The sequence below is a fragment of the Cervus canadensis genome, chromosome 6 (genome assembly GCF_019320065.1).
Source record: "Cervus canadensis isolate Bull #8, Minnesota chromosome 6, ASM1932006v1, whole genome shotgun sequence".
In the NCBI taxonomy this organism is placed as follows: Eukaryota; Metazoa; Chordata; class Mammalia; order Artiodactyla; family Cervidae; genus Cervus; species Cervus canadensis.
Genome location: NC_057391.1, coordinates 80,698,540 through 80,725,712, shown reverse-complemented (window position 1 = coordinate 80,725,712; position 27,173 = coordinate 80,698,540). Strand labels below are relative to the sequence as shown.

At 35.7% G+C, this 27,173-nt stretch overlaps 1 protein-coding gene across 2 annotated transcripts in view; it reads right to left on the bottom strand.

Annotated features, from left to right (window-relative positions):
- Positions 1-344: 344 nt before the first annotated feature.
- YLPM1 (YLP motif containing 1) overlaps positions 345-27,173 on the bottom strand; it is a 62,426-nt gene continuing 35,597 nt past the window's right edge. Inside the window, exons 6-21 of one of the 2 annotated variants that reach the window (XM_043472552.1) lie at positions 26,435-26,555; positions 22,933-23,353; positions 22,727-22,819; positions 22,308-22,503; positions 21,733-21,851; positions 20,887-21,041; positions 17,808-17,870; positions 17,406-17,525; positions 17,001-17,177; positions 16,830-16,913; positions 16,628-16,711; positions 14,371-14,451; positions 11,124-11,175; positions 5,858-5,988; positions 1,090-1,272; positions 345-763 (exon numbers count right to left, since the gene is read on the bottom strand). In XM_043472552.1, the coding sequence (XP_043328487.1) occupies positions 1,126-1,272; positions 5,858-5,988; positions 11,124-11,175; positions 14,371-14,451; positions 16,628-16,711; positions 16,830-16,913; positions 17,001-17,177; positions 17,406-17,525; positions 17,808-17,870; positions 20,887-21,041; positions 21,733-21,851; positions 22,308-22,503; positions 22,727-22,819; positions 22,933-23,353; positions 26,435-26,555 (2,044 nt within the window). In that variant the 3' untranslated portion in view covers positions 345-763; positions 1,090-1,125. Of the gene's footprint in view, positions 764-1,089; positions 1,273-5,857; positions 5,989-11,123; positions 11,176-14,370; positions 14,452-16,627; positions 16,712-16,829; positions 16,914-17,000; positions 17,178-17,405; positions 17,526-17,807; positions 17,871-20,886; positions 21,042-21,732; positions 21,852-22,307; positions 22,504-22,726; positions 22,820-22,932; positions 23,354-26,434; positions 26,556-27,173 lie in introns of those variants that run through there. The other variant, XR_006270123.1, reaches the window with a different exon arrangement.

Sequence of the window (27,173 nt, the reverse complement as noted above, 5' to 3'; positions counted from 1 at the left end):
GGAGAAAGTAAAAAGAGGAAGGAAAAGAAAATAGGGAGGAAAAGAGAAAGGATAAAAAAAAAACCCAACAACAATAAAACATGATACAGAACAGATGTGCTCCAGGGGAACAGACAAATATTTAAAATTGTCTCTATCAGTCTTCAAGACACAAAGACAGAAAAAGAAATCAGCTATAAAACAAAGATAAGTGTTGTGAACATTGCTGAGCCTTGTGTTTATAACATGTGTTATGGAATCATAGATGCGAACGAGGTTTTTAAGACGTTCAACTAGCATGTAATCAGAACACACCATATTAAAAAAGCAATAAAAATAAAATTAAGAAAACAAGAGAAAGGGGCTCATGCTGTATAGCCCATGAATCTCATGGCTTTATCATGAAAGTTTATTTTTTTTTAATCCTAGTACAATCAGCTACCAGTTACATACAGTAAAAAACAAAAACAGCCACAAAGCAATGATGATAGAGATAGTCTGTGACAACTGTACAGTGGAGGAAACACTGTCTGTTGGAGTCCTCCAGCAGATCTCCACCTGGCTTCAGCAGTTACGCTATCACTCCCTCCCTCCCCAAAGTAGTTAAAAAGAAAAATTAATGTCTTGCTCAAGTAGAGCAAGACTCTAATACCTCTTGGGGACACTGGAGAACCTTAAAAAACTAAAGCAGTAGAAACAAAACAAAAACTGAAACGTGGAAGCAAGGGGACACACAACGAAGCTCCATGAGGTCGTGGCTTCAGATCACCTCAACGCGAACCACCTGCAAAGAAAAGAAAAGGCTGTCACGGCAGGAAGGAACAGACAGAAAATTCAGCAGACCTCAGTCTCTCATCATGCCACTCCTTCCCAAATCTACAGAATTCAAGCTTATCTTAAGTCTTGTATTTTTATAAGTAAGCCAGGTTGCAGAAAATTGCTTCCTTTTCTAATACCCTGTACTGTAAATGCTGGCAACTGGCACATACTTACTCTTGGAACCAGAAAATAATATAAGAGAAGCATTTTTAGCAAAGCATGCTGTCTTCTTTATCTCAAACTCTTCAAAACAACACATAGTAGGCTATTTATATGACCGTGTACCCTTACCTTAGAGGAGTAATGACTCCATTCAAAAACTAAGTTTCATATATATTTGGTTCGATTGAGGGCTTTTTCAGCCAGGTGACCACTTTCATCTGTGATCTTCTCCCAGTCAGTCTGTCCGACCACAAAACCTATGGCCCTTTTCCTATCTGCATCCTTCTTTTCTTCCAGGTCTGCCCATCTCACCTAAAAAGAAAACAGTGTTAGGCTGGGCTTTAGGAAAAAATAAATATGCAAAGAGTCTCTTAGCTTTCTGAATAGTTTAATGGGTAGGATAACTAATCTGAGGCCAGGGGTTTAAAAAATTAGAAGTTAACTGGAGAACTGAAGACAGTCATACATCCTAAGTTACAGAAAGAAAACTTGAGTCAATCACAGTCCTAGCCACACCAGCTCCTGAACAGTTCAGCCCTGTCCCCTCCACCTCCTATCACCCTTTTTCTGTTCACCAGCCTCATTTTTTACCTGAAGTAAAATATAAAGCACTAACTTCTGCCTAGTCTCCCTGCCTTCATTCTCACTTCCTCTGGTCCACTCTGCCACAGCTTTAAATCCTTGCCCAACCTAGAGAATAAAATCCAAGCGCACAGGCCCCTCTGGATCTGGCCCTGTCCTCCTGCAGCTTCTCTGGGCAGTACCGATGACACTTTACAGATGTGTGCTCAGTCGCTAGCTGTGTCTGACTCTTTGCAAACCCATGGACTGTAGCTCACCAGTTACAAAAGTACTTTCAGCTCTCAGAGCACACTGGGCCATTCCCATCTCTGTAAACCTACATATACTAGACTCTCTTCCTGAAATGCCTTTGCTCTAACCTGATCCACCTAGCGTGAATCTAGTCATCAAACCCTGCTTTATCCCTCTTGTCCTTTGCCAATCAAATAATCATTGCTTTCCTGGAGTTACTTCCAGATTTGACATGTCTAGTTTTGAACTTTCACATTATATTGCAATTATCCACTGACAGATCTCCCTTCCCTAACAGACCATAAGCATCCTAGATCAAAGACTGAGTCTCATCTCCACATAATAAAAGTTTTTGAAATTTACTCTTAGAAAACAGGGAGCTGGTATCATTACTTTTACTGATGAGATAAAGAGACCAAGAGATAGACTCAGTTGATATCATTTATGGCAAGATTATCCCTACAAATATATGAATCAGGGATATCTTCTATTGGTATTCTGATATTTTTAAAATATGGATTTGTATGTACTATAGTAATAATTTTAAAAATATAAGCAGATTTAACCTGTAAAAGATAAAATACTTATAACTGTGCTTTGCAGTTGCCTAGTACCAAAGTCTGCAGAGATGGTATTTTAAATATGGCTTGTGATTTGTTGTGATTGTGATCTATAACAAGGAGAGGGAACCAGAGCACGTTCATCCACGCTGTACCTGGAAATGTGCAACTGCTCTAAGAGGTAAAATGACCCTCCCTACTACTGTCTATAGGGATGGTATCAAAGGCCTGACTTCTTTTTTATTTCTTCCCCTGATAATTGCTCTTATCAACCACTGGCTAAAGACAATACACACAGTTAACAGCTGTGGGGGAAAATTGATAATACCGGACTCTTTTTAGGGTAGATTTATTTGTGGGCAGAAAACCTATGGCTCAATTTCCTTCATGAGGCTTAATAAAAAGCCTAATAAATAATGTGGATTTCTGAATACCAAGATCTCTGGGCTTTCTGCTCATTAATGCTGATGTATTTATTCTGACAAATTTATGTACCCTCTCTTCAGTTATCCTTGGGATCAAGAGTACACATTTTAGCAACAGATGACTACAGTTAAGGGGGATGAAGAATGTATGGATGGACAGACAGATGAATTGTGGCCATTGAACAAAGAAATAGACTGAAAACAGTCCACAGGACATCCTTAGCACAGAATTTAAATACACTAATCAATTTTGCCCTGTGTAAACTAAGTTGTTTTAAATGTGAAGTTTAAATTCTAAGTCTTTAAAACTCAGATAAAATAAAGAATATGGAATTAGAAAGAAAATAGTTATATTTTAAAAAAGCAATATGTTTCAGCACAAATGCCCAAAACTTTAAAGCTGAAATGAAAATATTATGAGGCCGCAGTTGCACAGACCTGACACACAGACATACAATTCTGTAAAAGGAATGAATGATTACAAAAAAAAGTAAGCAGCAGAGTAATGACTTGCAACTAAGAATGGCTTGGTAAATGTCAAGTGTCCCTCCTAACCTTCCTAGAGAGGTACTTTTATTGAGATTTATAATCTCAATTTTTTGCCATTTACCTTAGCTGTTAAGGGAAAAAAAAAAAAAAAGAAGGTATAGTAAAGAACACTCTTGACCAATACTCAGAAGTTTACATGTGTACATTTTATCCACTGTCACCAAAAATATCTCTAGAACATTTCAGTTCTCAAACAAAACTCGGGAAATGTTCACTTTTCTACACTTATCAAAGAAACACAAATTAAAGTCATTTTATACAAAACTAAGCAAGTGGAAAAAATTTTTTTAATTATATTTTAAATCCTAGCCATTTTGGTAAAACTCTAGTATGATCAATTCTACAGAACTACCTTTGTGTTTCAGTGTAAATCCCAGGAATCTACCCAATATTTATAAAAAGCTGTATTATAGAAATCAAGCGACTCTGGGAAAGGAATGAGTAATGAGTCCTGCATTCCATGCTACCTGCAGGATTTCCTTGTGCTCAGAAGTTGATTTTGGAAAATGGTTTGAATGTTAAAAACAATTTGAAATGAGGAAGGAAGGCAGGGAGGGGAGTGAAAAGGGGAGCCACTTAATGAACTAGGATGTGTACAGCTCACGCTTTTGTCCACTTAGCTTACAGAGTAAATTATATGGGATTACACACTCCCTATTGAAGAGAGTAATAGTTACCCAACTAAAAATGAACTAGAGAAAAATATTTCTCACTTGAGATTATTCACTGTTACACCAAATTATTAATCCCAAGAAAGAGCTATTTCTGCTTCTGTTGCCCCAACCTTAAAACTGGAATAAGGGGTATCAGGACACGTAGTCCCTGGGTGGAGCTGGACCACCCAGATACAGAAGGCCACTAATCAGGCCTCAAGACACACAAACAAGGGCATGCCCAGGGACTGTCTGCACTGTTTGAAACCTGGAGTCCCTGTAATGCTTTCCACTGTAATGAAGTGGCATTTTTCATTCTCTTACAATAAACATCCTTTTACTATTAAAGTACTGAGGGGATTCATAAAAAAAGAAATGATGTGTAAAGATAAAGAAATGATAAACAACTTCATTCTTACTTGGCAAAATGCAAAATGAAATACCATTTTTCACCTATCAGATTGTCAAAAGTTAAAAAGTTCAGTAACAGCACTGCTGGTGCAAGTGCAGAAAACACAGGCATTTACTTACATGTGGGTGTATAAATAGGTACAACCTTTTTGGGACACAATCTCATAAGAGCTGTCAGAATGATACAGCATATTCTATGAGTTTGCAGCTTTAAGGCTAAAAATACACCCTAGAGATACACTGTCAAAAGGTTGCCAAGACAAACACATGCAACTTACACTACAGTATTATATTAGCAATAAAACGAAAACAGCATAAGCATCCACTGATAAGGAAATGGATAAATAACTGATTATTCAACCAATGATGGTACACTAGGCAGCCATCTAAAAAGAAGGGTAGGGAATTCCCTGGCGGTCCAGCAGTTAGGACTCAACGCTTTCACTGCCAAGGGCCCAGGTTTCAATCCCTGGTCAGGAAACTGCTGTGCGGTGCAGCCAAAAATAAAATAAAAAGAATGGTAGGTCTGTATATACTTAAAAGAAAGATCAAGACAGACTGGCTGGAAAAGCTTTATGTGGATCATGTACAATATTATAACTCTTACTTTATTGTGTTTTAAAGGATGTATACAAATACACATTTATTGAATTTCCCATCTGTGTGGAAGACCTATTCAACATCATGGCTTCATTGTTTTGCTCCCTATCATAGCTAAGCTCCTTCAGAAACTTATCTACATTTGCTGTTCTGCACTTCCTCATTTCCTATTCTTCAAATCTGCTCGATATTGGCTTCTCTCCTCAACTCTCTTAAAAAAGCTTGACTTTTTTTTGATCACACATCAGCAATCACCATGCTGCCAAATTCAATGATGAGTTCTCTCTTCTCAGTTTACTTGTCTTCTCTGTATCATTTAACAATGGACTATTCTTTCCTTCTTAAAACAGTTACCTCTATCTGTACTTCTAAATTTTGCAGTCCTGAGTCCTATTACCACTTCTAACTTCACTGGTACCTCACTGAACTGCGTTTTCACTCTCAAACTTAAGTCTCCCCTACTTTACGCTAACTCAGTAAATGGCATCACATACCTGGAATACTAATGGCCAGAATCCTGAAAAGTCACCTTTGATCCCATCCATCCTGGACCCTCTACATCTGATCCATTAAGAAGTCCCACAGATTCTCTTCAATACTTCACACCTGACTCTCTTGCTCCATGACAAAATGGCACAAGCAGCCATTCCAAACTCCTTTAAGGCTGACAATGTGCTAACCATGTGAGGCTCTGTCCTCCATTATTTAAATTATTTGCACATTTTGATCGGATAATTTGTAAGGTCTCTTTTATAAATGTGTGATATGGTGCAGTATAAACCAAACCACTCTAAAAAATAGCATCCGTATTTATCTGACTTTAACTTTCTAAAACCAGATGTCTAAACAGGCCTTTAACTGTTGGGGATCACTCATGGTCTCTCACCCTCTTCTTCCCAGGCTCAGAAGCACGAGTGTCGTAATCATCAGGGAGCTGAAGATAGTCCTCCATTCTGCTGGCAATAGCCTCCCAGTCACGCTTCCTTTTTGTGCCGGTTCTCAAGCCATCCAGCTTGTCTGAGGGACAAACACAGAGCCGTAGCATTAAGGGGGAGTGTGAGCTTGCACACAACACACACACAAGGGAGAGCAGGCTGGAGCGCCGTCGCAGGGCTCGGCCGCGTTCCTGAGAGCAGCACTGCTTGCAGATCCAAGCTCTCCTCTCGGCTGAGATGCTATCAAGTTCTGCGCAATTTCCACTCTTTATCTGGTGTTCATACCGGCAGTCTTTACATTACTATGCTGGTTTAAGTAACAAATATGGGCAGAGCAAGAGAAGACACTTGTTTCCTGGCCTCCTTATCCTCCCCACCCACCTAAAATCACACTTCAGCTCTCATGTTCTGACAAAAAGCAACATTGAGTTTTTCCAAAAGCAATTTCTTCCATTCTTTTTTGTTCTTGTTTCTTTAACACAACATTAACACCACCCATTCGATCTGCAATCATGTGTGTTATCGTGTTATATGAAAAACAGGTAGTACAAGAACTTAATGAGACAAGCTAATGTTTGGGAAAGTTTTAGATGAACAGTTTCTTGGGATTTTGAACACTGTGACAGGATTTGCCGTAAGTTAACGTTTACGAGTAAGTCAATCATACAAATCACCACTTTCTTTGGTTATAAAGTGCTGCTGACTATTCTGAGGTTGAGGGCTAGTCAGCCAAAGTGGCTGGATCTGAATTTTCGTTCTGAATTCTCAATCTGAGAGGTTTTCCAAAGGTCCCAAACTTAAATCAATTAAATTAACAGGGATTGCTGATTCAGAAATTATGAGATATGAGTTTAGGTGTCTTCAAGAACACATGATGGAAATGTGCATGGTCTTTTTTATTGGTTGTTAGTTGTGATCTTGAATTCTACATGTGAAATATTAAGTTTTATATATATATACACACACACATATATATGTACATATATATATATATATATAAAAACTACACTGAAGCACTAAACTTTTGGATCATCTACAGTTATAAAAATACACTATTATTAAGTAGGTCAATAAAGGAAAAGCTACACACTTCAGAAACATACAATAACCACACTTCATTTAACTCCATAATGGTGAAGGGTGTATATAATAGAAATCTTTTAGGCATCAAGGCAGACAGAACCTTAAATAAAAGTACAATGGAAGCAGAAGGCAAGGTGAGTTTATGCTTCAAATGTAAAAGTTACACACACAACTAATTATGCATACCATACAGATCTCAAAAACCAGTAAGATTTTGTATACTTGTCAAAGCTTTTATTTCCTAAGCCCCACCCCCATAAAAGCAATATTATTGAAAAATCAGCAAGGCAAACTACAACACTTTACAAAACTCAAGATTTTTATCATATCACTTTGGCAAATTTTTAACATGGATGAGTGCAACAGAAACAGTCTTCTAACCTCCTCTGTAAATCACATGCTGTACCAAGGGGCTCTAACCTACATGTATAGGACAAGCCATATTACACAAGATCTTACAGGTGACACCTTGATTGCACAGGGACATAGAATATGGTATTAGAAAAACCAACAAAGCCCCACAAACAGTAAAACTGTTCTCAGTTGGATAGTGTAAAGTATCAGCCACTCCAACACTTACTGAACAAACATCAAAGGATTTCCAAACTTAATAAGAGCAACTTCGACATTAACATACTTCAAAGGAAAATTTCATATTTCAATTCCAAGAACAGAACATGGTCAGGCAGCAATTACAGAAGGATAATGTGAAAACTACAAGAACTCTTCCGCATACACTGGGTGTATGACAGGAGTTACACACCAGGAGTTCCCCATTTGCAACATGGAAGTTCAGAAGAGTATGTATTTCTAGTCTGAACACCCTTGTTTGTAATGTTTAATTTGAAATTTTATTGTGCACAACAAGTTTAAAGTTTCCTTCTTGGAGCTGAAGAAAGGTTCATACCTCCTCCTCATGGCATCCTGGAAACTCAAACACACAGATGTATGGCATAAGGTGAAGGAAGAGGAATCTGGGGCATTTGTTAGTTACAGAAGATGACTGGTATCCAATACACTCATACTAATGATTTTCAGAGGTTTGAATTTCAAAAGATGAAGTTTTAAGATGAAGGTGAAAGTTTAAATATCCAACTCGGCAGGTCACAGAATTTTACCGTATCTTCAAAACAGTATATTATATATAGCACAACAGAAAAATAATTTTAGATACATCTATATGTTTTCTAAACATAAATGATATTTCTGAAAATTTGCTCATGGTGAACACACAAGGGTTACATGCCTATACAATAATAATTACATTCCAACTGGGAAGAGATGAAACTGCCTGACAGGTAGAAGGCCAGTCCACAGTAACTCAGTAACAGAGACAAATGACAGTGAGATGAGGAAAGCAAAAGTAAGCTACATGAAGAAACCCAAATTAGGATGACAACAGTCTCAAGTATGCTTTTGGTTTTCACTGTTTGAGAAACCAAAATCATGTCAGTGGAATTTAAGCAGCTTGAATGCTGAATCCTAGCATTTGATGTGGCATATAACATCCACCCTTGCCTTAGGGTGCTTGTGTCCCAGCTGGAAAAGAAAGTGCTACTGAGAGTGGGTCACAGTCAGTCTTCAACAACTCCATGAGAGCCAAGCCAGATGCAACTCAGGCTAGTTCTGATTTTTCCTAAAATCACACCGCTTCTGCTTTAACACACACACACACAGACACACACAGACACACACACACAGAGGCTGAACTGAATACTATACTTAATGAACACAGATCAAGACTCAACAATAAGATTTAACAGCTGCTTGAAAGATTACAAATAAGTGAATATTTTCTCATTGGCCAATTCATTTCTTCTTTTTTTTTGACCAATTCATTTCTCCATTATAGATTCAGCTTGTCTAGCTCAATACATGATACTACGAAAGTTCAACATGTGTCCACCCAGCATAATCATGTTACCAAGAGATATTTAAGAAATGTTGGTAAAGTACTCAGAAAAATAAAGTTGTACCTGGTAGTCAAATCTATTGAATTTGTTACGGTAAGGAAGGTGACATAAAAGAACAGAGCCTCGTGCTTTAGGCTCTTCTCAATTGGCTCCATGGACCAATATCAAAGAAGTACTTTCAGGAAGGCTCACACTCCTTCCTAGACAGATGATTTAGCTCTCAAGATAACAAAGTGGTGCAAGAGGCGAGTCATTATATGGAACATCACTGTCACAAACAAAAACCCAGCTGCAAACATTTAAGAACTTATTTCCTAGATTCATTACTAGATCTTCAGTGCCTTTAACTGAAATGGTTTATTTAACAACTCTATTTCTGGAATTGTCTTTAAAATGGTCTGTATCTGTGGGACTTCTCTGGCAGTCCAATGATTGAGACTTGGCCTCCCAATACAGGCAGTGCAGATCTGATCCCTGGTCAGGGGCCTAAGATCCCACACGCCTCACAGCCGGAAAAAAAAAAAAAACCTAAAATGGAGTAATTTGTATTAAATGTATTTTCTGAGAAGCAAATAGCAGACAGGCCAGAATTTTTTCTGGAAAGTGATATCAAGATTAATGTCATATTATCTTGGATAATCATCATAACTAAATTACATTTTCCTTTCTCTTTAGATATTAGAAAGGAAAATAAGAGTGTGGACCAGCTCAAGTTAAAAAAAGCATTATCCTAGATAATATATTACAAAGGCCTCATAAAGATTATATGCTTAGCTAAAACATTGTATAATTCCCGTAGCTCTTTAATTGCCATTTCTCTTTGCCCCAAAAGATAATCACTACTTAGAGAAGCAGGAAAGAGGAAAATGATCTTATAGTCTTATAGGTTATTCTATAAGTACAGAACTTCAGATTTAAACTAATGTTAAAACAAACATATCTAAAGCATTATTATTTAAAACTAATTTGTGATTATTATTTTCCTACATATTTAATTGCATTTAAGTACTTTCAAGTGCTTTAAAAGTTCAAGGAATGAGATAGTTGGTTATTATTAAAATGGATTTCCCACAGAGGAAGGATGAATGGAAGAATATGTCAATAACCACATAAAATTTTCACATGCCGTACACTAGATAAAAAACTAGACTTTGCAACAAAGCATCTATCCCAACAATATGGTAACACTACTGTTTACAGAATTATCTTTTAACATTAGATCTGGTCAACATCAATGGCTCACATGATCAACTGGGCAAAATAAAAGGCACAGTCAACGCAACTGTGTATAAAATGCATCCCTCTGATGTCAGAAACACAGACAGTATATCCCAAACAGTGAAGCAGCTAAATTATTCAAACTGTTCTATAAATTTAAGGTACGTTTCTATGGTTACTTCAGCTCTGGGGGTTACAGCATAATTACAGAAGAAAAATGCGGAGACCAACAGTCATACCTCATACAGTAGCATGGTCCATCTTTTAGAAAAATCTTATATCACCAGCTTAAATTATTTACTAATACATCTTAATCAACATATTAAATGGTTCTCTTTAGGTGAGATTAAAAAAAAAAGTTCTGTAATATTACCATGAAATACTGGTGGAAAATCCACTGGATATATGTGATTTTCTACTTGACAAAGAACCCCACGTTAAGCAACTCCAATTTTTTATTTAAACAATAATTTTCACCAGTTTACCTTGCAACCTTCACTAAAGACCAGCTGGAGGAAAATTTAAATGGAATCTTACAAACCAGGCTCCTCAAAAACCTAAATTATATATCTACCTCCCCCACTTATAAACTTTTATTATACAAAGAAAATAACTGCTTTTAATTAATTTTTAAACTTCAATTATTTATTATTTTTACTACCACTATTATTCAAAATATTCATAATCAAGTTCAATTTTGAACTTCAGTTAAATATTCTTTTATAAATGTAGAAATCTCATCTACACCAACATTTCTGATTAATATAAATGAATGAATTTTAGGAGTGACAATATTTTATTACTAAATTTATCACATATTTGCATTTACTCTGTCACAAGATATAAATGAAAGTCAGCAAAACAGACTGAGGATGTAGTAAGGTAGGCCTAAAATCTTTGTTTAAGCAGAGATTTGGGGGAATTTGTTCTTCTTACAGCAGAAAGATCTATGACCATTACCATCAGGTATCACATATAAAAACAGGAAAAAGGAAATACCCACCTAGCTTTGCCTCAGATGTGTCCATCTCCCATTTGCTTTTCGGAATGTAACCCTAAATCGTACACAGAGAGAAGCTCGAAGGGTTAGAAAGAGACACATACATGCATATCACTTTTGAATTGGAAAAGCATTACAACTGGGAATGGATTCAGTTTCCACTCACTATTCATAAATATATCCTTAGGGAAAACAGTCTCATTATCTCTGAAGAAACTGAATTACCAAATTCACGAACTTCACTACCCAGATTTTAGGACAGGCACTTTAGAATAGTATCATGAAGGCGCTTTGAGGCAACTACAGTTCAGGACACACAACTGTAGTCTGGAAAACAGCTGTATAGCAAATGCAGTAAGATTGCACGGTGGTTACTGTGCTAAATAACATCGTTCAGAGGAGCAGAAAACTTACAATACTAGCCAGGTTATTTCTAAACACAACTGCTATTATCAAGTGATAGTAGCCATGAGGTCCAAGGAGTATTCTTCAAGACAGTTACTTTGTATTCCAGTGTAATTTTAGATACTCAGAAGAAAGGAGGAAACTGGGTATCACTGAACACAATTATTAAGTTCAACCTCATTTTAAAATGATTCAATCCATTTACCAGTTAGATCTTAAAAAGACTAATTTTACTGAATCTATTTCAGAGTATTACTTTTTCATCAACTGGAAGCTAGATTATTATTTCTGATGTTTTTTAAAAATTACACTTTTTCTATTATATGAAAAACCAGAAATCTCCACAAGCAATTTGTGTCTTATTTAGTAAAATAACTGAGTGGTTTATTTCAAAGTCCTACAAAGATTTGCAAATTTCCCCATGTACCTATTTAACTATGCAGTAAAGCCTTTCAGTTTATTCGCCTAGCAAATGTATGCCTTTTCCATATAATTCACTGATTTATAATTAATTTCCATATAATTCACTGAAGTAAAACAGGTTTCACTTCATTTGGACTCTGGTCTTCTCTATTAGATCTTTACATACAGAACTTTAATATTAGGACTCACTATATAGGACAGATTCATCAAAGGTGTCAGCATCTTCTTTTAAGAATTAATGTATCTTTCTACTACTGGGAATGCTGAGGTTCATAGAACAGACTGACACACAGGTAAAGCTGGAAAGTATGGTGAACAGTTCATGACAATAGCTTCTGTGTAAGAGTTTACTAGAGCATTATCAATCTTCCAGGAAATCAACAGGTTTTATACATTTGTAGTCTTTAAGCCAGACTAATAATTCAACTTCAACTAATTAGGTAGTATTTCAGATTATAAATTATATTATCTTTTCCAAATACATTTTCAAGAACAAACGAAGACAAAGGTTGAAGTGATGGTGCTAAAAGTTTGGTACTGAGGAATCTGTACTGTTATATCTCAAAAATCATCTGAAAACCTTAAGTGTCACTAGAATAATATATTTTAAAATTCTGAGTCATAGCTACAAGATTCACTGAGGCATTAAAGAAGACAAAATATCATACCAATGATTCCCCCCAAAGGAGTCTCTTGACCAAGGAAAGTATGGATTTCACACAGCTGTAGTAATCAGTACAGAGTAGAAAACAAAGTTGAGTGAAAATTCCATTAAAATGGTCTGAATGACAAAATACTTGCTCTTAACCCTTTTATTAAAATTTTCCAAGAATCTTTTACTCCTGGAATAGAACCCAAGAATAGGAGATCTGGATTCTGCATTTTGAAAAAAGGTTAAGAGAAGTTTTATAACATAAAGGTTAAGCAAAATGAGTACATTAAGCTCTCCCTGCTGGAACTACCCTTTTCTTCCTTAAAACTTAAAATCATTTTCTCACTCTATGAAACATTAGGTTACTTGGAAATAAAAGAGATAATTCAGCAGGGTAGAGTTCTAAAGTTTCAATGCCATGTTTCTGGTGAAAAAATACTGTATTACAGTGTGTTTCACTTTAAAAAATAATAGTACATTCAATTAAAAGTTCCAAGTTTTGACCTACACCTAAGCAAGTCAGATGTTATGAACCATATCCTGAGCTGAAATCTCTACAAAGGAAGACAGAGTTTCAGAGAGCTGACATTATAGATTTCTCATATGATGACTTTCTAGTATGCACGCTGCAAGTAACTAAATTTGTCATTAGCCATATTCCAGGACAGCGTGGACCTTTAAGTGAATTTTCTACCTACACCTTAGGTCATGTATGTTAAAATACAATCTAATTAAATAAAAAGACTTTGTTTAAAGGAAAAAAAAACATACTGAGACTCAAATGCCATTAACTTTAAAGCTTATTTTTTAATCCACATACGAAATCTAGGAATGTAGAGGTTGACACCATCTCTATGCAAACACACAGTTTCTATCCAGAGTCCTCTATAACACACACGGGTTAATGAAACCACTTGTTAGCATGTATTCTCTAGGGGGAAGAATCAGGGTTCTCACTTTGTACATTTTCAGAAGAATATGAAAAGCAACTTTAGCAAAGGCTGAAGTATTAAATAAAACAAATAATATTTTGAATTAAAAAAGCAACACTATTTCAAGGCATTGCTAATCTCTGTATCGCATTAGCAAACACTGAAAATAACATAAGTCTGGAAGTCGCATACTCTTGAATGACAGGGTAAGGCAGACATCACAACAGAGGTGTGATCAAAAGCATTTACAGTAGGTACACGGGAATTCTGAATTCACACTTACGTAAGCCTTTAATTGGCCTAAGCAAAATGCATTGCCTACACAGTCAAATCATTTTCCCCATCACTTAATAGGATAAAATGCAGAAGAACAAATCCAGGAGTCAGTGGCAACCCTCTGCCTCCTCATTCAATAAGTTCTTCTGCCTCAGTTTATAGAAACTCAGTTATGAGCTCTTATAGCAAAGAAGAGACAATTATGCATAAGTTGGATAGGCTGTACCATGTATTTGCTGGAATGTAAAAATGCTCTTTCATATGTAATTGATTTTCTTAAAAAGTATATTCCCCTAGAGCCACCCACAAATAGTTGAGTGAATACAAGGGTACGTATCTTGGCATTCTTAAAATTTTCTTGTTAACAACACAGTAGAGGGTTCTTTTCCTTTGGTCGGGGTAAAAATAAAAAGTATCCAAAAGTCTCCGTGAAGATGATTCTGGAAACTTTTACCATTAAGGTGCATATCAACAATAGTAATCTGACCACAGAGATGAATTTAAACCCTTAAGAATTTTAATAAAGAGACACTTTGTTCAAAGTGGTTGTTCTGTCTCCTACCAGTTCGCTTTCCTCTTCCTCTGCATCTTTCTTTTCATCCTTCTGTTCTTCAATATTTGCATCAAAATCTTCCATCTCCACCTACACCACCACAATAATCACACATAAAATAGACTGAGTTAACATTCAGGAAAATGTTGAGTCCTTCACTGAGATCTGAAATGAGCACAGCTGCCCAGAGGAAGATGCAGACTCACAGTTACATACTAAGAAATTTCTAATACCCTAAACTTTGAAACAGAACTGACAGATAACATGATATTCTTGCCTTTCATTTTCCTGGAATATCTATCTATCTTCATAATTCCCTGTAAAGTTGAATATAATGATCTAAGTTGATGCTTATCTGTTTCGAATGACTATAGATTACTAGGATTTCTTTTGAAAACCTTTAGCAAGTATTTTTTCAATCACATAAAACATGTATAATTCAAATCTCAAAATTTAAGAAAGGGTATAGTAAAAAGTCATGATGAGAGCTTGGCCCAGAATAGTAGCAATGCAAACAGAGAGTATAAGACTACAGAAGTATTTATAAGATAAAACTGACAAAAGTTTATAGTTTGTATAGACATGGTGGAGGGATAGAGTCAAACAGCGGTATAAAGGGAGTCAAAAATTATGGAGAGTAAAAATGTCAGGGTTTCAGCAACTAAGTGATTGATGGATCTAGCTACTAAAAAAGAGATTATTAGAAAAGGAACAGGTTTAGATGAATTACACATTGAATAGATTGAGTTTGATGTATTTTAAGGTAATAGTAATACATATCTTTTGGTACAAAATTTGGAAAGTAATAGAATTGTAAAAATCACCCACAACCTCTCCGCTCAGATATAATTACTGTTAAGATACTGATAAAATTCATTCCAAGCTTTACAATTTAATATTAAGGGCATGTAAGTGGCAACTCAAGGTACCAGAAAGACTATCTATACAGAATGTGCAGACTGAAAGCAGAGCCTAGGATACAGCTCTAAAGAATTTCAACATTTAAGGACTGGATAGCAAGAGAAGCCAGGAAAGGAGATTGAAAAGGAGACTTGCATCATGACCTGAGACGCAAGAAGAAAATCAGGAGAGGGCAAACTCATAGAAGTGGAGAAAAAATGTTTTCAAGAAGGTGGACATAGTCACATGTGGCTGCAAAATTACGCAACAGGAGACGTGAGAATTGTTCACTGTCATGGAACTCTTGGGTGAGACAGTCTCTAGAGAATGGCTGGGACAGGAGTCAGAAGGAAATGGGTTGACAAGTGGCATGGGAGGCAAAAACACATAAAAATACAGTGGAAACACTGAATATCGATAACTCTCATTCACAGGAAGAAGTCAAATAAAGCAGAGGTATATAACTGATTAAAAGAGAAAGATCTCTCCTTTTCCATGATAAAGATTTATTTCTACCAAATAATAGATTTAGATAAGAATTATCAATCTATGAAAATCTGTCAGGGAACAGGATATTAACAGTTTCAAAGTATCTCCCTACAGATCACTTCTTACAAAGAGAAAATGTAGAAAACTTTGAAGATATCACCAAAACCAAGTGATCAACATTTTAATCAACAATAACAAAATAAGTTGACATCATATGACTCCTGATATGATGCACTAAGAACACGTCACTTATGTAGCATTCCTGCTAACGTTTAACTTAAAGCTAATCATGACAAACCCACAATGAGGGGCGCTAACAAAACAGTTAACTGACCAATATGCTTTAAGATTTCTTTGTCTTTCATGACTGTGACATAGCTGAGAAACCATTTTTTAAAGGATTGGATCCTGGATTTTAAGAAACTGCTATACAGCACATTACAGAAACAACTGGCGAAATGTGAATATGGTCTGTACATGAAAGAATTCAGGAAATTTATATTACCTAATACAGGATCTTATCAAATGCTAAATTTCTTGAATTTGTTAACTGAGATTTCTACTTCTGTAAGAGAATGCCCTTGCTCTTGGGAGGTATCTTCTGAAATATTTAGGGGATAAGGGTTTATGAGGTCTGCATTTTTACTCTCAAATGGTTTCACAGTAATAGGAATAGTACTAACGGTAACAACAAGAAGAAACAGAAGAAATCTAAGGGAAAAATGTGACAAAATATTAACAATCAGTGAATCTCAATGAAAGTCATGCAGGTGTTCTTATACTAACCATGCAGCTTTTCTGTAATTTAAAATTTTTTCAAAGTAAAAACGGAGAAAAAGGTGGCTTCTGCGCTGCTTTTGAGCCAAAGTACACTCACCTCTTCAATAGCGGCATCTTGCAACAAAGAACGAATGTCCAGACGCATCATATGACGAGGTGCAGCTTCCCAGTGATCAGCCATCTAATTGAGAGATTCAGGAACTCAAGTTATCTCTGGAAGCTACTCAAAGAAAGACCAAGAGACCATGCTATGCCCTCTATGCTTTCTTAAAAAAAAATAAAATAATAATAATAATCACCTTATTTATTTCTTTAAGCTTTCGTCCATGAATATTCCTCTTGCCACAAGTCTGGTTATCTGCACTCATTTCAGCCAAATATACCTAAGAAGAAATGAATAATGATTAAGCAAACAAAGGCAAGGCTTACTTGATAATACAAAATATTCTGAAGTTCTTTTAAATCTATACCTCAAATCCCTTGGTTTTTGCTGCACTCCAAAACTGGTCAAAATGTCTAACTCTGTCATTGATGGCGTCCAGGATGATGAAAGGGAAAAAGCCATCATCTAGAGTCTTTTTGAAAGTTTTGAACATGCTGGTACGGTAGGTTTCCTCCATTTCAGCTTCATATTCATATTCCATTACCTAAGATTCCCCACAAAAGAGATGCACAGTTAGCAAAAGCAGGATCACCTTACATCTCTTCCCTGGTTAGCATTTGGATAAAGACAACTTTCCTTCTTTCTCAGGTGTAGTCTTTTCCTTCACACCTGAGCCTAACGTTTGTGTTCAAAAAAGTCAATAATTTCTCTCTGAACATGCTTTCAATACTATTTATGAATTAGGATGTAATCTGGGAGGAATATACCATACCTTCTTTTTCACTTTCTTTCCAGAATCTGGATCTTTTTCTTCTTTTTCTACTTCAGTGATGAAGTAATCATCCAGGCTTAGAACTCTGGGTGCAGGTCCTCCGAATTCTACCTCCTTATCCTAAAAATCAGATATTCAAGAAAGTTAAAGAGAATTTATGGAATAAATTAATAAATGTGCACAAAGTTTTTTCTTATGGCTAAATACCACGCAATCTTCTTGTGGTTTCAAATCAAGCTGGGGCAAAAGTATCTGTCTAAGCAGATCAAAATGAGACAGCACCTGCCAGATGGGCCAACTAGAGCAGAACAAACAGGAAATACCTGTGTCAACATCACGCTGCTTGTTAAGAAGGCAAGCGGCTAACAAAAGCAAGTGATGCTTTCACTTTTCCATACTCACTCGAATAAGTTTTGCAACATGTGTCTTTCCACTGCCTGGTAATCCTCTCATTATAACAACAATCTGAAATACATTTAAAAAAAAAATCACTTAGTTTTTTTTTTTTTCCCCACAATGAATTGATCTTAGCGTTAACAATGACCTAATATTCTCCAGGAGAGACCATACCATAGGCCATGAAATAAACCTTAATACATTTGAGAGGACAGGAATAATACAAAGCATACCCCTGACCACAATGGAAAGAAATTTAAAAGTTTGGGAAATGCACAAGCATGTAAAAATGAAACACCATACTCTTAAATAACCAATAGATCAAAGAAGAAATCAAAACAACAATTAAAAAATACTTTGAGATTAATAAAAATGAAGACACAACATAAGAAAATGGAAGAACAAACTAAACGTAAAGCAAGAAGAAGGAAGGAAATAATATTAGAGCAGAGGTTATTAAAATAGAGAACAGAAAATTAAAGAAAAATCAATGGAACCAAAAGGTAGTTGTCTGAAAAGAGCAACAAAATTGACAAACCTTTAGAGAAACTGAGAAAAAAGAGATAGGATTCAAATTACTAGAATCAGAAAAAAAGAGAGGACATGAGTGCCAACCTTACAAAAATTTTAAAAGGGTTATAAAGGACTACTATGAACAACTGCATACCAACAAACTAGATAACTCAGACAAAATGGACAAATTCTTAAGAGACACATAAGCTACTGAAATGATCTCAAGAAGAACAGATAACCTGAACAAACCTATGACAAGTGAAGAGACTTAATTAACAGTCAAAATACTGCCAACAAGAAACATCCAGGCCCAGATGGCTTCCTCACTGAATTCCAACAAACATTTAAAGAAAAATATCAACTCTTCACAAACACTTTCAGAAAAAAAAAAAAAAAAAGAATAGGAAGGAACAATTAACAACTTATTTTATGAGGCCAGTATTTCAAACCAGCATATAATCTGATACCAAAACCAGACAAAGACATCACAAGAAAATTAGGTATCTCTTACGAATATGGATATAAAACTTCACAATAAAATATTACCAAATTGAATCCAGCAACATATAAAAAGAATTACACAACATGACCAAGTAGGATTTCTCCTAGAGATACCAATTAATATCTAAAATCTGTTAATGTAATAATACATTATATCAATACAATAAAAAGCAAAAAAATCCCAATGCAGAGAAAGCATTTAACAAAATCCAACATCCTTTCATGATAAGAACATTTACCAAATTAGAAATGGAAGGGAACCTCCTCAACCTGATAAAGGACATCAAATGAAAATGCACAGCTAACACAGTACTTAATGGTGAAAGAGTGAAAGTTTTCTTTCTAAGTTCAGGAATAAAACAAGAATGCCCACTCTTACCATATCGATTCAACACTGAACAACTAGGCAAGAAAAAGAAAAGAGGCATCCAGACTGAAAAGTAAGAAGTAAAATTATCTCCATCTGCAAGATTATATCATCTCACATACAGGAAAACTTCCAAGGAATCCACTAAAAATCTATTAGAACCAACAAATGAGTTCAGCAATGTTGAGCAATATACAATCAATATACAAAAACCAACTGTATTTCAACACAGCTGAGCAAGCCAGGAATGGAATTAAGCCATCCATATCTCTTTTTTTTGGTGGCCCTGCCGTGTGGCTTAAAGGACCTCAGTTCCCCAACCAGGGACTGAACCTGGGCCACAGCAGTCAAAATCACCGAATCCTAACCACAGGGCACTTGAGCCATCTACATGAATAACATTATACATGAATGGATTTAAGCAATCCAATTAAGAAGCAAAAATTATCAGACTGCTAAAAAACATGATCTAAACTATATGCTATCTATAAGGAACATATCTCAGATTGAAAGACACAAATAGATTTAAATTAAAAGGATGGAAAAAGGTTATCAGCAACCACAGGAAAGCTACAGTAACTATACCAATAACAGATAAAATTAGACTTTAAAACAGTGACAATACATACATGCATGGAGTCAAACCTCTGATAGAAATCCCAGTATCAGTTTATTTAAATGGAATCTAATTATTTTGCAACACAGGATAAATGTAAGAATGTGTGTGTATATATATATAGATATCTATGTATCTATATATATATGTATATATATACGGAGGTCACCAGGAAAGTAAGTCTAAACTAACCCAAGTTCTCCTAATTCTTCCTTTTAAGTTCCACATGCCATAAGACCAAATCCTCTTTTCCCTTCTTCAAAGTGCATTAATTGAGTTCTTAATTATTTTTTATAATTTTCAACACTTAAAAAAATTTTTTTAATTAAAGGATAATCAACACTTTCTTTTTGCCAAGCAATTAAGCTCTAATTTCTTAGATTCTAAAGGGTAGGCAGTTTATGAGATTTTACGATGATTTGGAGATGGTAAGAGTCCCTGAATCTGATGTTAATACTATGTCACACATGGCAACAACCTAAGTGTTCAATGATGGATGGATGGATAAAGAAGATACATACACACAACGGAGCACTACTCAGCTATGAAAAATGAAATGATGTCATGGATGGACCTAGAGACTATTACTAAGTGAAGTAAGTCAGAAAGATAAAGAAATACCATTATTATATGACTTATGTGTGGCATCTAAAATATGACACAAATGAATTTACCTACAGTACAGAAACAGACACACATACATAGAGAACAGACCTGTGGTTGCCCAGGTAGGGAATGGGGGAAGATAGATTGAAGTCTGGGATTAGCAGATGCAAACTATTATAAATAGACGAGATAAACAATAAGGTCCTACTGTATAGCACAGAGGACTATGTTCAGTATCCTGTGATTAAACCATAATGGAAAATATGAAAATATGTATCTATACATGTAACTGAATCACTTTGCTATACAGAAGAAATTAACACAACCTTGCATATCAACTATACTCCAATAAAATAAATTTTGAAAAGTTAAAAAAAAAATACCATGTCACAGAAAAGTATAGAAATTCTGTTCAGGATACTAAAAAGATCTCTCATCACCTTCTGATTTGCAATAAAACTAGTCAATCACATAGGACTCACTCTCTCAGGTCTGCTCTCTCGGCCAGGTGGTTTCAAAATATCATCCACATTCTTAGATTCGGGTTTCTTCTCAACCCGTGGAGCTGGAGGTGGCTGGTGGCTTATTGAAGGAGCTGGCAGGGGCATTCGCTCCTCTGGGTAACTTCTTCGTTCTCCTAGGATGCCAGCAGTTGAACAAGAAAACTATTTATAAAATTTTAATGCTCTCCACTCCTCCTAATATATATATGTGTGTGTATATATATATATATATATGTATATATATATATATGTTAATATATATGAGAACGAGTCACCAGCTTAGGAAAACTTATTCATATAAATAGGTATGAATTTCTAGTTTAAGTCTAATTTATAACAGTGAAAAACTAAAAGCAATCTAAGTGTTCAAAAATAAGAGTCTTACACCTTATTCACTTGATGAACTATCATAGAGCCATTAATATAATAGATTTACATACAGAAAAATGTATAGAGTATAGTATCAATGAGAATAAGCACAATAAAGAAACTGTATGCAGACTTTGTTTACAACTTCATTAATATGTATGTGAAGAGAGAATGAGAGGAAATATACAAAATTACAACGGCTGTGGTATGGTAGGTAGGTGGTGGGATTATAAGTGATTTTGTTTCTGTCTTCCAAAATTTCTTTAATAATGTAAAAAAAGCAATTTACATTTTATTTCATCAATTACATGACTCTTTTTGGTGATACTGTTGCCATCTCTGAGAAACCTGTGAGTGTATTTCACTCTGAAAGTTTAAACCCACAGCTACAATCAAAAGCATCTCCTGTAGTTTTCAATTCTCAGCATCTTTATTGTTAGTAAGGCACTAATTTACCTCCAAACATGGATGGTCCTTCATAGGCTGGTCGGTCAGACTTGCGATCATAGGAAGGCCTATCAAACCCTCCTCTTCTGGATGAAGAATGGTCTTTTTTGTCTCGATATGACTGTGTCCTAGAAAGTTTAACAGGAAGTGCTTTGGTAAATAAAAAACATATGGCAGTCTCTTATAATGCAACACCACTATATACCCAATTTTCTCTATGGGTAGTTACCATTCATAGTCAATATTTATATTTTTGCTTTTCCATTTAGATCTGCCTTGCACACACACATCCACAGAGCTCACAACAGCAAAAATTAACCGTTTACCTATTAACTAAGGAAAGACTACAACTTTGTTGACAATACTCTTTCCTTTCTCCATCTCCCATTTAACTCACTGAAATTCAAGCTTGTAAAACTCAAGAATCAAGTCTCCTGAAAATTGGTATTCTTCCCTCTCCAAATTATACACACACATGCCTGAGAAAAATACATCATTTACTAAATTTCCCTTAACTACACTTAACTTTTGCTGAACTTAAGTATATAGTAATTTGCACACCCAGCAAAGATATTTTGGCATACCTATCATCTCTAGGTCGGCGTTCTCTGTCAAATCGATCCCGGTCATAGTCAATAACACCACGATCCCGGTCTCGATCTCTATGTGTCTCCCGATCCCTTTTGAAATCTCGATGATCTGCCATGACATTGCTTTGACGATCAAAATAAGGCTCACGATCTCTGTCTCTATCATAACGATCTCGTTGGCCTGCATGCTCTGGAAAAACAATTAAAGTTAAGAATTACATGCCTTTTTTCTGAAATAAAAGCAGAAAAGTACAAATCTAAATTTAGAACTAATATAAATTGCTGCCCTAAATTCAACTTATGAATACTTTAGCTATACTAAAGGGAGGCCCAGATAATCTTACCAAAAGGAAAATCATATGATAAACAGGTTCAAAAAGGTTGAAAAATACTGATCTCCCTGGGACCTCTACCTGTTTCAAAAGTTGATCTTTCAGGTAGTGGATCTGGACGCAGAGTTATTCTTTCTCCATAGGGTATCTGTTCAACTTTATTAGTGGATATGTCTGGTAAACAAAAACAAGGATAAAAACACCCTAAGAGTGAAGCTTAAGGAAGCCAAAGTTGAAGCTAACAATTCCTCTAGAATCCCAAATACAAGTTTGCCATTTTTACTTACCTCGGCCATGGCCATAATCAACAGTCTGCTGCACTGGTGGTGGTTTGGACATGGGTGGCATACCCATAGGCATTGGGCCAGGAGGAGGGATGGAAGGGTGAACAGGTGGGGGTGGTAACACTGGAGCAGATGGCATTGTTGCAGGTTCAGATTTAAATTCCGAATTCAGTCCCTGCTCATCATTTGTATCCCAGAGGCCATAGAAAGAATCTTCATCCCAGCGTTCTTGTTCCACAGCTGAAGTCTGTGGCTTTATCACTGGAGGAGGAGGTGGTGGAGGAGGAGGAGGGGGTGGCGGTGGCGGTATTGGGATAGGCGGCCTGGTCACAGGAACAGATGATCTTGCTGGTGGAGCAGGCGGTCTTACAATTGAACCTGGTGGCTTACCCATAGGAGGCGGTGGTCTGTAGGACCCTGGAGGCTGGAGAACAGGGCAAATGGCTCAATGAAGGAGCATACCATCATACGTTCACATATCAGTAGATATCTGGCTCTCACTCCATTGAACTTATTCAAACTTCAAAACTTTCTGTACTTTAAAATACACCATCAGGGAGACACTATATGCAAATTGCATATCTGATAAAGGAGAATATTTTTATTGAGAATATAAAAATTTTTTATAAGACAATCAAAAAATATGACCATAAGATTTGCATATATTTTTCCAAAGAAGATGTATGAATGGCCAATACGCCCATGAAAATATGCTTAATTTAACATCATTAGTCATTAGATAAATGCAAATTAAAACCACAATGAAGTACTATTTCATACCCAATAGAATGGCTATAATTGATAAAACAGGCAATAACAAATGATGGCAAGGATGTAAAGAAACATGAAGACACTTAGGACTTCCAGTAAGAATGTAAAATGGCGCAGCCACTTTGGAAAATGTAGATTAGCTCTTGCCTGGGACCTGGGGTAGGAACGAGGATTAACTGCAAACTAGCACAAGGGATCTTACTGGGGTGATGAAAATGTTACACAACTGGGTTATGGTGATGGCTGCACAACTCAGTAAATTTACTAAGTATCACTGAATTACACACTTTAAAATGGACAAATTAGATGTATGTAAATTATACCTCAATTAGGTTGGTTTTAAAACAGGGGGAAAAAAAAACTGCCCTTAAAACCCTCCTCTCTCACTCTGCAATGAACCACCCTCTTTTTCTTCTTCCAGAAAATTTAGGGTGGTAGTCAATTTGAATTGGCTGACCTCAAACCTACTGAAATTCTGTGAAAGAGGTTCTGGCATTGGTTTAAAATAAACAAAACTAAACCTCCATGTGTAATTCTCATATTCACCAGTTGGTTTAAGAATCTCTGCTATAAACTCTCTTTCCACTCTAGTGACCTATCTCCTCCACAAAAATAGTGAACTTCCAGCGAGAGAAACAAACTCTAGCTAGCTCCCTCACTTCTATCCAGTTCACCTGGTTGACAGTAGCTGTCTGTGGCAACACACGACATCAGTGACGGGAAACGACAAAACAAAGAAACCAAATGGACATTGAGTATTCTCTCTGACAAGCACCGGATGTCAACTGAAATGTGTATTATGGAAATAGTAGAATCTCTGGGCAGACAGGTCCTATCTACTTAATACTGAAACCCAATTGTCAAATTTTATTTTAATCTTTGCAAGTAATCTCTGATTTGAATACTCTTTATCCATTTAGTTATGTGTTTCACTTCAGGCCTTGGAAAGTCAATAATGCACATTACTTACATATTTACTCATACACAGGCTGGGCTTTAAAAACAAACATTTTGAGTAGCAAAATTACATTTTGGCTAGTATGTTAGGAATATTATTTAACAAGAGGCCAATACAGGCTAGAGTTAAAGACAAACGACTACTACCTAAAGATAAATTTTAGATTATGACACTTTCAACTGTGTTAGAAAATGCCTTTATATGACAAAGCTACCGTATCCGGAGCACAGCTGTCCAGACATGCTATGCATATCTTAGGAACTCTTTGGACTATAAGTAAAAAGTGTTTTCTTCATAGTACCCAGTGACAGCAACACATACATTTGTGAAAAGCAAAACACCCCTACAGCTACATTAGAAAGGATTAATATCTATACCATAAATTCATAAGAAAAACCTGAAGAGTCAAACAGATAACAAAAATAGGATTTTTTTTACAAGAAATGTAATTAACAAATATTGGAAAATATTTATGTTCACTAATTATCAAAACTACCAAACATATTGTAACATTTTATTAAACCATTCAATCTACCAAAAATATTAAGTAGCTGATGATTGCAAGGCTACAACATAGCTTTAGAGAGCTGTTGGCTGCATTACAGGAATCATGAAAAATGTCCTTGTTCTTTAGTCATTAAAAGGATCCACTTTAGGAATTTAAAAGTACTTTTAAGAAGATACCTAAAATAAGAATTTGAAGCATAATGCACTGTGGTTTGTAGAAACAAAGAATGCAGATGTAAACTTATATACAGGATGGGTAAGCAACAAGGTACTACTGTACAGCACAGAGAACTACTCAATATCCCAGGACAAACCACAACACAAAGGAAAGTTTTAAAATGTATGTATATATGTGTATACATTTATATACACATATATACATACATATATATATGAATCACTTTGCTATACAGCACAAATTAACACAAGATTGTAAATCAACTATACTTCAATAAAAAATACTAAAACTATTATGAATCTGATACAGACATTCATTAACATTGCATTAATAAAAGACTAGAAACAAAGGTCTAACAGAAACAGAATAGTTTTAATAAACTATTATGCATCAAAAATATAAAGCATGTAGCAAAACATTAAAATGCTTATGATTTATCAAGTAAATAAAGCAGAAACGTGGATTTATAATCTAGAGCTTCTACTGTTTGCTAAGAGATACAAATATAAAAGACATAGTTCCTATCCTTATAAAGAATAGGCAAAATAAGACAGAAGGCAAGAGAGACAAGAAAACAAACAATCAAAATACAGGACAATAAGGGTTCTGGCAGAGAACGTAATCACGTGAGTCTTTAACATAACTTCACTGCCTGAACTGGGGCATCATGTTCTATCCCTTCCCTTAGCTAAGGACTAGTAGTCTGAAGAGGTAGGGAGACTAGGAAGCTCACATGAGCAGGGCTCACAGGGAATCCTTGCGCTGTCCAGATGAAAAACAGGACTATTTGAACAAGAAGGATTACCAAGAAAATTCTACAATTTTATGAACACAGAGCCATATACACAGTTCGGATGGGCTCGGTGTACTTAAACTGTAAGGGGAAAAGTATTTCTGTCACACTTGCGACCATACTTGTAACATTCTCAAAAGTCCATTACCATTAGTGTTTTTCACTTTTCCAAAATTTTGATTTTTTACAGAGGAAAATTATACTTACTGTAAAACAACAACAACAAAAAAATCAAACGACACACAAACATACAAAGTAAGAACCATTTCATTTTTCTGAGTATATTATTTTCCCATACCGGATACAATCCAGGTCTTGAAGGTGTATTCTGCAATCTTGAATCCTGGGGTGGTAGATGGTCAGGCATTTGTGGCTCAGAACCATAGTCTTTCATCTTTTGAAGCTGTTCTTTCTGTTCTCTGTAAACAAATAAAATTACCGTTGTATTTAAGGCATGTGTTCTCCATTCCTAAATAACCATAATTAATATCAAAAAACAAAAAAGGAAACTAAAAACCTTGTTTCAAACTCTCTACAGTACCCATAAAACATCTCCAGGGTAATACTTTTTTGTCTTTACGAGCTAACTTATCAGTTATCTACAACCTATAAATAATGATGTTATTGAAGACCCAGAAGGGATCAATTCTAGAACCTGCCTCTTTAGTCTATTTTAGTATCTCACCTACTTGTCATGTTTTTCATTCATCCAACCAAAATCTCTTGCTGATTTTTTTTTGTTCAATAGTCTTTAGATAAGTGGTTGAAAAAATGGTGGCACATGGGCCAAATGTATTTGGATATATACGGATACACAAAAAGGCTTTTTACAATTTGACTTTCATTATCAGTTTTAAAAATCCGTGCTAGTTGACACTATTTCCAAAGCAAAAAAATACATATTTTTCAATATAAATTCAAACTTTAAAGCAATTTGGAAACACTGGGCCTACACTCCCACATGCAAGCAAGCAGCCGTGGAGTGGTGGCTACCCTCCTTAGATGCAGCGCTTTGCTACAATCCTCACACTCAGTAG